Source organism: Mesoplodon densirostris, chromosome X (genome assembly GCF_025265405.1).
Source record: "Mesoplodon densirostris isolate mMesDen1 chromosome X, mMesDen1 primary haplotype, whole genome shotgun sequence".
Taxonomy (NCBI): Eukaryota; Metazoa; Chordata; class Mammalia; order Artiodactyla; family Ziphiidae; genus Mesoplodon; species Mesoplodon densirostris.
In genome coordinates, this window is record NC_082681.1 from 73,224,533 (window position 1) to 73,237,557 (window position 13,025).

At 38.2% G+C, this 13,025-nt stretch overlaps 1 protein-coding gene across 2 annotated transcripts in view; it reads right to left on the reverse strand.

Moving 5' to 3' along the window:
• The window catches only part of ATP7A (ATPase copper transporting alpha), a 141,648-nt gene that overhangs the window by 20,286 nt on the left and 108,337 nt on the right, over positions 1 to 13,025 (reverse strand). For both annotated transcript variants that reach the window (XM_060088083.1, XM_060088084.1), the window contains exons 7-14: positions 12,746 to 12,907; positions 10,665 to 10,741; positions 10,244 to 10,469; positions 7,617 to 7,850; positions 6,390 to 6,481; positions 4,521 to 4,648; positions 720 to 874; positions 374 to 508 (exon numbers count right to left, since the gene is read on the reverse strand). In XM_060088083.1, the coding sequence (XP_059944066.1) occupies positions 374 to 508; positions 720 to 874; positions 4,521 to 4,648; positions 6,390 to 6,481; positions 7,617 to 7,850; positions 10,244 to 10,469; positions 10,665 to 10,741; positions 12,746 to 12,907 (1,209 nt within the window). The remainder of the gene's footprint in view (positions 1 to 373; positions 509 to 719; positions 875 to 4,520; positions 4,649 to 6,389; positions 6,482 to 7,616; positions 7,851 to 10,243; positions 10,470 to 10,664; positions 10,742 to 12,745; positions 12,908 to 13,025) is intronic.

Sequence of the window (13,025 nt, forward strand, 5' to 3'; positions counted from 1 at the left end):
AACATCACTATGTCTCAAGAAACATGTACATACCTTAATTAAAAAATAATGCTGTTGGAAAAATGGCGTCGATAGACTTGCTCGACGCAGGGTTGCCACAAACCTTCAATTTGTAAAAAACACAATATCTGCAAAGCACGATAAAGCAAAGTGCAATAAAACGAGGTATGCCTGTACTTGCTTTTGGAAAATCACAAGTCATAATGAAAAAAACCTTTTATGTTTTCTTCTATATTTATAGAAATGCAAATGTTATTCTTATCACCCTCTCATTCCAGTCTGTTAAAGATACCAGTAATTATTATTTTCCAATTAATTACTTATGCAAAAGATTCAGTTTTACATATGAAAAAAGGTGTTATAAGTCACTTACAGGAAAGTAGGTTTCCACGATTTCAAAATTCAGAAATCCAATTATAATCCAAACCAAAAGGGTAGCAATGGAAACAATGACAATAAAAGGAACAAAGTAGCCACTGAGTTTGTCTGCAAACTGCTGGATAGGAGCCTAGAATTAAAAAATAATAATGATATGTATATCAAAGTCTCCTTTTTTGATAATGAATACAGAGCATATTTAGTATTGAGCACAAATATTTTAATAAACTCCATATTAATACAGCTAGAATTAATCAAAGGAACACATAAAAACTAGATCAAGATTTATACTGAGTAGGCTTTCATGAAAGTACTTTGGTTCTCCTAGGGAGTTAATTTACCTTTGATGTTTGGGCCTCCTCTACAAGTCTGACAATTTGAGAAAGGGTTGTTTCTGCTCCAACATGGGTTGCACGGATAAGGAGTGACCCATTCTGGTTAATGGAACCAGCAATCACTGTGCTGCCAGACTTCTTAGCCACAGGCATTGCCTCCCCTATATAAGGAGTAAAGATACATTTAGGGAGCATAAATAAATACTATCTTGAAATATACAGTTATTTGTCAATTGTCAATATCTAGAAAGGAGATTCTTCCTTCCTGAAATAGAATCTGGACAAATGCCTAGGTGAAGGTTGCCCTCTCTTTTTCCTTATGTCAGTTCTGGGCCAAACCCAGGGATATATATCTTAAACTGGAAAAACCTAATGTGTTAACTCTTATTGGCAGGTACTTTTGGACTTCCACCCTAGTCTTAGGTCATTGGTTCTCAACCTGTTCCCAAGGAGCATTTATAAATGGAGGAGAGAGTTCTTGCTTGTAATAACTACAGGTGGAGCATGGGGTACTGCTACTCCAATTTAGTAGGTCAGGGTCAGGGATATTAAATGCACCATAATGTGTAGGATAGTCAGTCAGAACTAAGAACTGTCCCATCCAAACTAGCAATAGCACCCCTACTGAGAAACAGAGAATCCTAAATTATTTCCACACAATTCATAAACTGAGCCTCTTTTGGCACTATCATAAGGACTGAGGTAGGAAAGGTGTTATTTTGGTTCTGCTCTGGATTGGCCTTAGTTATCTAAGATCTCTAAAACTACTCCAGGCTTATTCTCTTTAGAGCTGACCCTGATGTGGAAAACACTAGAGTCCTATCCCAGCTCAGACTAGACGGGTCTTTAGGGCAGGAAGACACAATAGGTATTTGCTCAGGAAAATTTGCCAAAGTCTATTGGGCTGTACAGCAGAATGTGACAACTTCCTCTGGTTATACATTCGGCTCAGTGAAAAGAGCCTTCAGTAGCATAACTAAAACCACAAAGAAGGGCTTCCTTGGTGGCACAGTGGTTGAGAGTCTGCCTGCCGATGCAGGGGACACGGGTTCGTGCCCCGGTCTGGGAAGGTCCCAGATGCCGCGGAGCAGCTGGGACCGTGAGCCATGGCTGCTGAGCCTGCATGTCCAGAGCCTGTGCTCCGCAACGGGAGAGGCCACAACACTGAGAGGCCAGCATACCGCAAAAACAAACAAACAAACAAAAAAAACCTGATTGAGATCTTTGCTGGGTAGTGTAATCTTGGTTGTAGTCTTTTCCCTTTCATCACTTTGAATATGTCCTGCCACTCCCTTGTGGCTTGCAGAGTTTCTGCTGAAAACTCAGCTGTTAACCTTATGGGGATTCCCTTATAAGTTATTTGTTGCTTTTTCCTTGCTGCTTTTAACATTTTTCTTTGTATTTAATTTTTGATAGTTATTTAATGTGTCTCAGCATGTTTCTCTTTGTGTTTATCCTGTATGGTACTCTCTGTGCTTCCTGGACTTGATTGACTATTTTCTTTCCCATGTTAGGGAAGTTTTTGACTATAATCTCTTCAAATATTTTCTCAGATCCTTTCTTTGTCTCTTCTTCTTCAGGGACCCCTAAATCCAAATATTAGTGCGTTTAATGTTGTCCCAGAAGTCTTTGAGACTGTCCTCAATTATTTTTATTCTGCTTTCTTTATTCTGCTGTCAGTTATTTCCACCATTTTATCTTCCAGGTCACTTATCCGCTCGTTTGACTCAGTTATTCTGTTACTGATTCCTTCTAGAGTATTTTTAATTTCAGTAATTTTGTTGTTCATCACTGTTTGTTTGCTCTTTAGCTTTTCTAGATCCTTGTTAAATGTTTCTTGTATTTTCTTCATTCTGTTTCCGAGATTTTGGATCTTCTTTACTATCATTCATCTGAATTCTTTTCCAGGTAGGTTGCCTATTTCATCTTCATTTATTTGGTCTTGTAGGTTTTTACCTTGCTCCGTCATCTGTAACATATTTTTTGTCATTTCGTTTTTTTTTCTTTGATGGGTGGTGTTGTATTCCTGTCTTACTGGTAGTTTGGCCTGAGACATCCAGCACTGGAGTTTGCAGGCAGTTGGATAGAGCTGGGTCTTGGTGCTGATATGAGGACCTCCAGGAGGCCTCACTCCAATTGATATTCCCTGGGGTCTGAGGTTGTCTGTTAGTCCAGTGGCTTGGACTTGGAGCTCCCACCACAGAAGCTCGGGCCCAACCTCCAGCCTGGGAACCAAGATCCCCCAAGCTTTGTGGTGCGGTAAAAAAAAAGAAAAAAAAAGGAAGAAAGAAAGAAAAAATGGAGCAGTACAATATCAACGAATAAAAAATAAAATAAATTTAGGAAGATAAAAATTGTATTTGGAAAAATAAAATTATAATTGAAACAACTGCAACAAGGTAAAATAAAACCACAACACAGAAAAGAAAAAAAACAACGTGGGGGGCAGGGAAGAAGCCAAAAGGAGAGATCACTAACAAACTATAAAGAATAAAATAAAATTACAAAAATAAAAGAAAAAAATAAAGAAGACTTGGCTATGCGGGCGGAGTTTAGGGAGGTGGAACTTCGGCAGAGGCAGGGTTTAGGGTAGGGCAGGACCTAGGCGGGTGGGGGGTGACATTTGAGCGTGGGTTGGGGCCTAGGCAGGGAGATGTTCAAGCGTGGGGCGGGACCTCTGCTTAGGACCTGCGCCAAAGGGGAGAGGCAGCATGTGGAAATGAGGGCCTCTGGTGTGTGGAATTCCGGAGTTTGGAGGTAGGGCCCTGGGTGAGGGTGTGTGGGTGGGGTTTAGGCCCAGCTCATTGGAAGGGGTCTCCAAGTGTAGAGGTAGGGCCCTGGGTGGGGGTGTGGGGCAGGGCTTGGGCTCTGTGTGTCAGGAGGGAGGCTCCAAGGGCAGAGGATTAGGCCTGGGAGACCAACAGGCGCCGCGGTGCCTAAGTGGACAGGGAAAGCACTGGCCCCCTTCCCTTCTGTTCCTTCTTGCCCCTCCCCCACCAGCTCCCCCATGGTCTCCCCTGTTCCTGATGGGCCCCTAACCGTGGGTGGGTCCCACTGGGTGTAGGAACGCCTCCCCTCCCCCAGCCACCCCTCAGGGGTGCCAGTCTCAGAGGTCTGGACTTTACTTTTGCTCCCCCTTCCCTCCCACTCCCTCAGGACCTGCACGGCTGGAGGGGGCCTAGGTGGGCAGAGGATCAGGCCCGGGATCTCAGGAGGTTCCAGGGCCCAAGTGGGCAGGGGAAGCCTGGCCATGCTCCCTTTTGATCCTCCGTCCTCCCAGTGGTTCCCTAATTTCCTCCTTTGGGTGTGGGATCCCTGCCCCTCAGGGGCGTCAGTCTCATCCCGCCTCCACTTCTCCTCCCCCTTCACTCCCCCCATGCCCCACGTCCTACCCGGTGGCTGGGGGTTCCTCCCATCCCGTTAGGTGTCCGTGGGTCCCCACTGGTGCCTGGTAGGTGCCCTAGTTTTGAGGAGATGCGAATTCTGCATCCTCCTAGTATGCCATCTTTTGGACTTCTTTCATGCCTATTTTTTTTTTTTTTTTTGCTGTACGCGGGCCTCTCACTGTTGTGGCCTCTCCCGTTGCGGAGCACAGGCTCCGGACGCGCAGGCTCCGCGGCCATGGCTCATGGGCCCAGCCGCTCCGCGGCATGTGGGATCTTCCTGGACCGGGGCACGAACCCATGTCCCCTGCATCGGCAGGCGGACTCTCAACCACTGCGCCACCAGGGAAGCCCACATGCCTATTTTTAATTAACACTTTGGATTCACTTCACTTTCATGTCATGATCCTCTGAAAGAACATACCTGTGATGAGGGACTCATCTACCATAGAATGTCCTTCAATAACACGCCCATCCACTGGAAATTTGCCTCCTGGAACCACTTTAATGATGTCTCCACGTTGTACAAGTTCCACATCCACTTGCTCTTCACTGGATATGAGTTAAAATAAAAAGCACCATGACAGTATGCTTCTCCCCCTGATCTTTCCATGCAAGCTTTTTAGTTGACATCAAGCTTGTGGCCCCATAATTGCTACCAATGGAAGTTAGAACCAACATTTAAGTTAGGAACTACAGCGTCAGTCTTTTTCACTGTTGGGGAATACCTCAGTACCTAGCACAAAGTAGCACTCTAAATATTTGTTGAATAGTCAATGAACTAATAAATGAAAGCTTTAGAAAGAATGTAATGGGTTTTACTGAACAAAACAACTAATTTATTGTGTACATTTGCCTAAATAATTTTATGTGGAAAGGAATGAGAAATACAAAAGAACGAAATCTAATCAAGTCTTTAGCTCTAACTTCCAGTTTACAGGTCGTATAGGAGTTATAGAACAAGTTAAATGATTCCAGACGGAAACAGGGACAAATTTGGACTGTGGGATTTTCTAAAGGACAACTGATAGATGTTTCTTTACCAAGTCAAATGTATGGAGAGGGAGGAGCAGGGAGGAACAAGGGAGGGAGAACTGGAGAGAGGAGCTGTTCTACATTAAAACAAACATGGCAGGAGAAAGACAAATATTGTATGATGTCACTTATATGTGCCACCTAAAAAATACAACAAACTAGTGAGTACAACAAAAAAGAAGCAGACTCACAGATATAGAGAAATAACTAGTGGTTACCAGTGGGGAAAGGGGACGGTGAAGAACAATATAGGGTAGAGGATTAAGAGGTACAAACTACTATGTATAAAATAAATAAGTGACAAGGATATATTGTACAACATGGGGAATATAGCCAATATTTTATAATAACTATAAATGGAGTACAACCTTTAAAAATTGTGACTCACTACACTGTACACTTGTGACATATACTATAGTACATGAACTATAACTCAATTTAAAAATCAAAAAATAAACAAACAGGGGCTTCCCTGGTGGCACAGTGGTTAAGAATCTGCCTGACAATGCAGGGGACACGGGTTCGATCCCTGGTCCGGGAAGATTGCACATGCTCTGGATCAACTAGGCCCATGTGCCACAACTACTGAGCCTTCGCTCTAGAGCCGGTGAGCCACAACTACCGAGCCCATGAACCACAACTACTGAAGCCTGTGCACCTGGAGCCCGTGTTCCGCAGCAAGAGAAGCCACCACCATGAGAACCCCGTGCACTGCAGCGAAGAGTAGCCCCCGCTCACTGAAACCAGAGACAGCCCGCATGCAGCAATGAAGATCCAACACAGCCAAAAAAAAAAAAAACTCAAAACTTAAAACAAACAAACAAACATATCAGTCAAATGCAGTGACACATGGACCTTTTCTGAATTCCATTTCAAACAAAGAAACTTAAAACAGTTTGGAGACAACAGGAGATATGTTAATATGGACTGTGTATTAGATCACATTAAAGAATAATTGTTCATTTTGTTAGATGCAATATGGGTATTATAATTATATAAGACTATGTCCTTTTTTAGAAATACAACAGGAATATCTGCAGTAAAACCACATAACTGGGATTTACTTTAAAATTCTACTGCAACAACAGAAAGAAAAATAGATTGTATAGATGAAGTAAAGTGTGGCAAAATGTGAATAATTGTTAAATCTGGGAGATAGATTATGTGAGTTCATTATACCTTTCTCTCTACTTCTGTGTATATTTGATATTTTTCCTAAGAAGTTAAAAAGAGAAGGAAGAATAATGAAGGTAAATACCTCAAGACGATATTATCAGAATCGAGAGTTACAATAGTTGCTTCTGTAGCTTGTAGTGAAATTAGTTTGGCAAGAGCCTCTGACGTTTTGCCCTATAAATTAAAACACATATGTTAACAATGCTAAGGAAGAAAAAGTCTTATGTAAAATAAAGGCATAATATTTAACATTTACTTAAAAGGCAGCTTTAGGAATGTTAATTAATTCAAATCACAAAATGTTTCACTTTGAAAATATGAAGTACACAAAATATAAAATGTATTATTAGGTGTAATTTTTAAATAAATAATGTAAATTAATAAGAAAAACATCAGAACCCAATAGGTACATGAGCAAAGGACATAAATAAGCAATTCATTTAAGAAGAAATGTAATACCTGCTGTGTAGAAAAATGTTTATCTCTGCTATTAATAGAAGAAATGCAAACTAAAGCAACTCTATGATACCATTTAATGCCTACTAACTTAGCAAAAATTTAGATAGGAGTCAGTGTTGATGAAGTTGTAGTAAAACTACTTCACTAACATACACTTGATGGCAAAAATTGTTAAGATTAGTAGCATGAGCCATAGACAGATTTATGCCCTTTAATCATATCCTTTGTAATTTATCCTAAGATAGTAATTCAGTAGAAATAACTATTAAACATAAATATATTTAATGCAGGATTACCTAAAATTAAACCCTGAAAACAATCTGAGAACAAAACCAGAATGGTTTAGTAAATTATAGCACATTGATTTGAGAGAATATTATTCAGAAACACTGAGTAATTATCTAGACTGCAAAAATAGGGAAAAAACTTTAAAGTGTTAAGGGCACAAAGTAGTATGGATACCATGTTTGCCACTCTGTAAAATATAAACATATGTGGAGCAGGATTAGAAAGTGATTTCCATTATACCATGGGATTGTGGGTGAATTTTTTCCATCATTATTTTAAATGATGGTCGCATCAATTTTTCCATTAATAATGTGATATAAGTAAAATAAGTACTCTTAAATGTCTCTTAAAATAAACATGGACACACTGTATTATCTAAAGTATTAATTCCATAAATTTGGTAAATCTTCTAAAGGAATATTTAACCTAAAATACTGCCAAAACAAAAATACTTCTTTTAGTAATTAACTACATAAATCAATGTATTTCCAATAATTGGTCTAGAAAATATTATGGTCATTTACCCACCCAAGATTTTAAATGTCACCCTTTCTTAGTTTACCTTTGCTACATGTTCCAGCCACCGGCCTAGTGCAATAAACACAAATAGCATAGGAGGTGTGTCAAAGAAAGTAACAGGGTTCACTTTGGCTCTCTCATACATTGCAACCAGAAGAATAACCAAAGAATAAGCAAATGCAATGGTAGTTGCCAGCACAATCAGTACGTCCATATTTGCAGTTTTATGTTTCAGTGCTTTGTAGGCCTGAATGTAGAAGTGCCAGCCTCCAAAAAACTGTAATATAGAAACAGTGATTAGTGCTTTTAAAAAAGCTGAAATTCACATATATACCTCAATAACTAAGATATAGTATCAATGTTAATTTCCTTTGGCTTTTATTTAATCCATAAACAACTAAGGAGAGATTTTTTTTTTTTTGGCTGCACCATGTGGACTGCAGGATCTTAGTTCCCCAACCAGGGATCGAACCTGGGCCATGGGGAATTCCCCTAAGGAGTGATTTTATTTTTTTAAGCTGAAACAATAGTGCTTGTATTTTAGCAGATACGTGTGTGTGTGTGGGGGGGGGGTGGATTCAAATTGTAGTACAAGCCCTTGGCAGCTCTCTGCTGTGATCCAATGGATATTCCATAATATAAAGAAAGTCAAGTGGTTCTTGGATTCTTCTTTTTGAAGCCAGCAAAAACAAGAACTAGGAAAAGAATTACATTCTTTTGACAATGATTTTTTTATATAAAACTCACCCCCCTCTTTTCAAATTCAACCTATCACAAGCTATTGGATCTGTCCACTGTTTTTGTTAGGAAACATAACTGAAAAGCTTATTGTTCATTAGTAGAGAGAAACATACTAAGATGTTTTAAAAATAATTATTGCTTTTCATAAGGATCAGAGAAAGGAATAGATCTATTAGATGGAAATGTTCCACAGTAAAAGTTTATCTCAAAAGAAGAGTTGAAAAGTCCGAAGGAGACATACAGATGGCCAAGAAACACATGAAAAGATGCTCAACATCACTAATTATTTGAGAAATGCAAATCAAAACTACAATGAGGTATCACCTCACAGCGGTCAGAATAGCCATCAACAAAAAATCTACAAACAATAAATGCTGGAGAGGCTGTGGAGAAAAGGGAACCCTCTTGCATTGTTGGTGGGAATGTAAATTGATACAGCCACTACGGAGAACAGTATTGAGGTTCCTCAAAAAACTAAAAATAGAATTACCATATGACCCAGCAATCTCACTACTGGGCATATACCCAGAGAAAACCATAGTTCAAAAAGACACATGCACCCCAGTGTTCATTGCAGCACTATTTACAATAGCCAGGTCATGGAAGTAACCTAAATGGCCACTGACAGACAACTGGGTAAAGAAGATGTGGTACATATATACAATGGAATATTACTCAGCCATAAAAAAGAATGAAATTGGATTATTTGTAGAGACGTGGATGGGCCTAGAGACTGTCATACAGAGTGAAGTAAGTCATAAAAAGAAAAACAAATATCGTATATTAACACATATACGTGGACTCTAGAAAAATGGTACAGATGAACCGGTTTGCAAGGCAGAAATGGAGACACACATGTAGGGAACAAACGTATGGACACCAAGGGGGAAAGCGGGGGGTGGGGGAGGATGATGAATTGGGAGATTGGGATTGACATATATACACTAATATGTATAAAATGGATAACTAATAAGAACCTGCTGTATAAAAAAAAGAAAATAAAATTAAAAAAAAAGAAAACATACAGAGAGCAATGAACTTAAGTGCCATGGAGAAATAATATGACTATTATGATTATTTTGTAGAATAAATTAATAATAAATATATTAAAATAAAATATATTTATAATATATTTAATGTAATTTATATAAAGATAATTTTAATGCATTTAATATAAAATATAAAGAAATAAAATATAACATTTTATGAAATTCCTTTCCAACTTAGGTTGTTACAGAATATTGAGCAGACAATGTTATGTGGCAGCCTGGATAGAAGGGGAACCTGGAGGAGAATGGATACACGTATATGTACGGCTGAGTCACTTTGCTGTGCACCTGAAACTATCACAACATTGTTTATTGGCTACACTCCAATATAAAATAAAAAGTTAAAAAATAAAGAATATTGAGCAGTTCCCTGTGCTATACAGTAGGTCCTTGTTGGCCATTATCCATTTTAAATATAGCAGCATGTACATGTCAATCCCAGACTTCCTACATGCATATGTATAACTGAATCACTTTGTTGTACATCTGAAACTAACACAACATTGTTAATCAACTGTACTCCAATATAAAATAAAAAGTTAAAAAAAGACAATAAAAATAAAATAAAGTATAACATTTTATTATTATAATTACTTTAAATATAAAGTTACATACAGTAGCAGATAAGAATACCAAATTCATAACTGAAGATGAATTGAACTCTTATTCTCTGCTTTGTCATTAAACAGTATCCTTCGGGGTTAAAATGGAATTTATTATCTACTTTAACCACTCAGTTTAAGATGATTTTTGTAAAGCATCCAGCATAAAATGATCGTACTCCTGGCCAATATTTGTTGTACAATTGAAAATAGCCTCACTTGCCACATTTAGTCTATTTTTCATTATTAACAAATATACTTGCTAACATTTCACTTGCCTGTACAGGTACACACAATAAAAAAGATAGTAAATTCATAATGGACAATCCTGGCAGGATCTGGCGCTCCAGGAACATAGAAGAATGAATGCTAATCATTTCTTCTTGGCTCATGTTCTGATTATGGTGAAGAGTTGCAAGGTGGTGGTCCATAACCATCATATATATCATCAGCCCCATTACAGGAATACAGAAAAACAGGCTCACAAGAAAGGCCCGTCGCCATCTAATATAGAAAAGAAAAATCATTTGAGTAAATAGGTAATGGTTAAAGATTCTATGTACTATAAGGAAATATAACTTGTGACCAATTCCCACCCAGTGTAATGATGATATTGAAAAAACTGACATGCTAACAGTTTGTTAAATTTGTAAAGAGGAATCAAAATCTGTTTTTCACTGACATTCCAAAAGTACTTACTGTCTTATCTCTCGTTTATGGTCTAGGTGGCTTGCTGACCGGTCCTTCTTGACCAAAGAAGCTTCAAAACCTAAGCCCTAAGGAAATTCATGAGAAAACAATTATTTCACTGAATGTATAAATATTACCTACGGAAATTCTAAGCTGTGGTATTGTCATTAAGAACAACTCAATTCAATTACTAAGTGCAAGTTATTCTGGGGAATATAAAGATGAAGATGTGCTTCCTTCTCTTAATTACCTTTGTTTCTAACCTTTCATCAAAGAAATGAGTATTTTCTCAACTCTAGTTAATGTCTATCCTACTGTTCTCAAACTACTGATTTAACTCAAGTGCAGTTGTCCTCAGTAGAGGTTCTTATATCAAGTCAACTAAAGCCTCCAATAAGTAATTTTGGAAAAAAGCAGAATCTATTACTTGGTCAGGCCGACAGAGTGTATGATGACCTAATAAAGACAGAATTGAGATATATACACTACTATGTATAAAATAGATAACTAATAAGAACCTACTATATAGCACAGGGAACTCTACTCAATACTCTGTAATGACCTATATGGGAATAGAATCTAAAAATGAGTGGAGGGCTTCCCTGGTGGTGCAGTGGTTGAGAGTCAGTTTGCCGATGCAGGGGACACGGGTTCGTGCCCCGGTCCGGGAAGATCCCACATGCCACGGAGCAGCTAGGCCCGTGACCCATGGCTGTTGAGCCTGTGCGTCTGGAGCCTGTGCTCCGCAACGGGAGAGGCAACAACAGTGAGAGGCCCGTGTACCGCAAAAAAAACAAAACAAAACAGAGTGGATATATGTATAACTGATTCACTTTGCTGTACAGCAGAAACTAACACAACACTGTAAAGCAACTGTACTCCAATAAAAAAAGAATTCAGCAGTAAAATCATAAATCGTACACTTAGACAAGCATCTACTAGTACTGATGTATATTAATCACTTTATTTTTAATTTTAGCTTTGACGTCTATCAAGTCATTGATTCATCCATCCCCTGAAAGTACAGAAAACTGAATAATAGGCCACAAAAGCTAGTACCATACTAAATATATTATTCAAGGGTTTGCATATGCAGTCTTTATTCTTGTTGCACCCGAAAAAGAACACAAACGAAAATTTTCCGCAATAAAATAAAGTACTGAAAGAAAATTACACCTAAGTAAGACTCATATGAACACAGACAGTAACATACACTATATTTTGAACTGCTAGGGAAAATGCTGCCATCTTACATTTCTTGGCAGTATAACACAGTGAAAAGAGCAAGCATGAGCATTGGAGTCAGAAAGATTAGGCTCAAATCCCAGCTATGACACTTACTACCTATGTGACTTTGGGGAAGTTACATCTCATAACCTGAGTTTCCTCACTTCCAAAATGAAGATGACAGCACTGTTGTGAGAATTAAATCAAGAGTTGAAGCTTTGCAATTTTGGTAACTGGCACATAGTAGGTACTCAATAATGCTAGCTTCACAAAGATGTTAATGGTATTACTATCTACATTAACAGGATCTTACCTGAATGATTAATATGCTTTTTAGATTATTAGAACACCAATGCTAGACCACAGTGAAACTTCTAAAGCACTTTCACATGTATTACCACTTAAGATTTACTGAAGACTGCAGGATGAATTTGTCACAGAGAAAAAGGTTTGGTCTTTTAAATTTCTTACTTTAACTATGATATCATTTGCTTTGACCTAACAAACAATACAGCATCTAGCAGGATGCTTCACTTTCTTAGTGATTAACATGAATTTTACTCATAACAAATTGTACTTTGCTTACATTTTCTAAGTATTTTTAAATGATCTGTGGTTCTGCCTTAAGTCTGCTCCTGATCAATAGTGCCAATGTGCCTTTACCTAATTCTTCCTGATGAAGACCAAAAAAAAAAAAAAAAGGAGACACCATTACATTAAATTTTGAGACAGACGTTGTCTATAGAGGTAAACAAAGGAATCAGATTTTTCTCATCATCTCTATCTGATACAAACCAGAAGTGATTCAAGGGAGTGCTGACTAGATAGGTAAGAACACAGAAATGCAAAGTCTTGGCACTTACTTCAATTGTATGAATAATATCTCTGGGACCAATAATTTCTGGATCATATTTAATATGTGCTTTGTTGGTTGCCAGGGCCACAGAGCAGTAGAAGATCCCTCCATGTTTTGTGAGGGTAGACTCTATTTTATGTACACAGGAGGCACATGTCATTCCTCTCACCTGTTAAAGACAAAGGCTTTGTTATTCAGAAATATACTTTTTTCCTCCATTAAATGTGTTATTACTTTAAACTAAAAGAACTCTTGTAACAAGGGATTAACACACAAGATCTTATGTG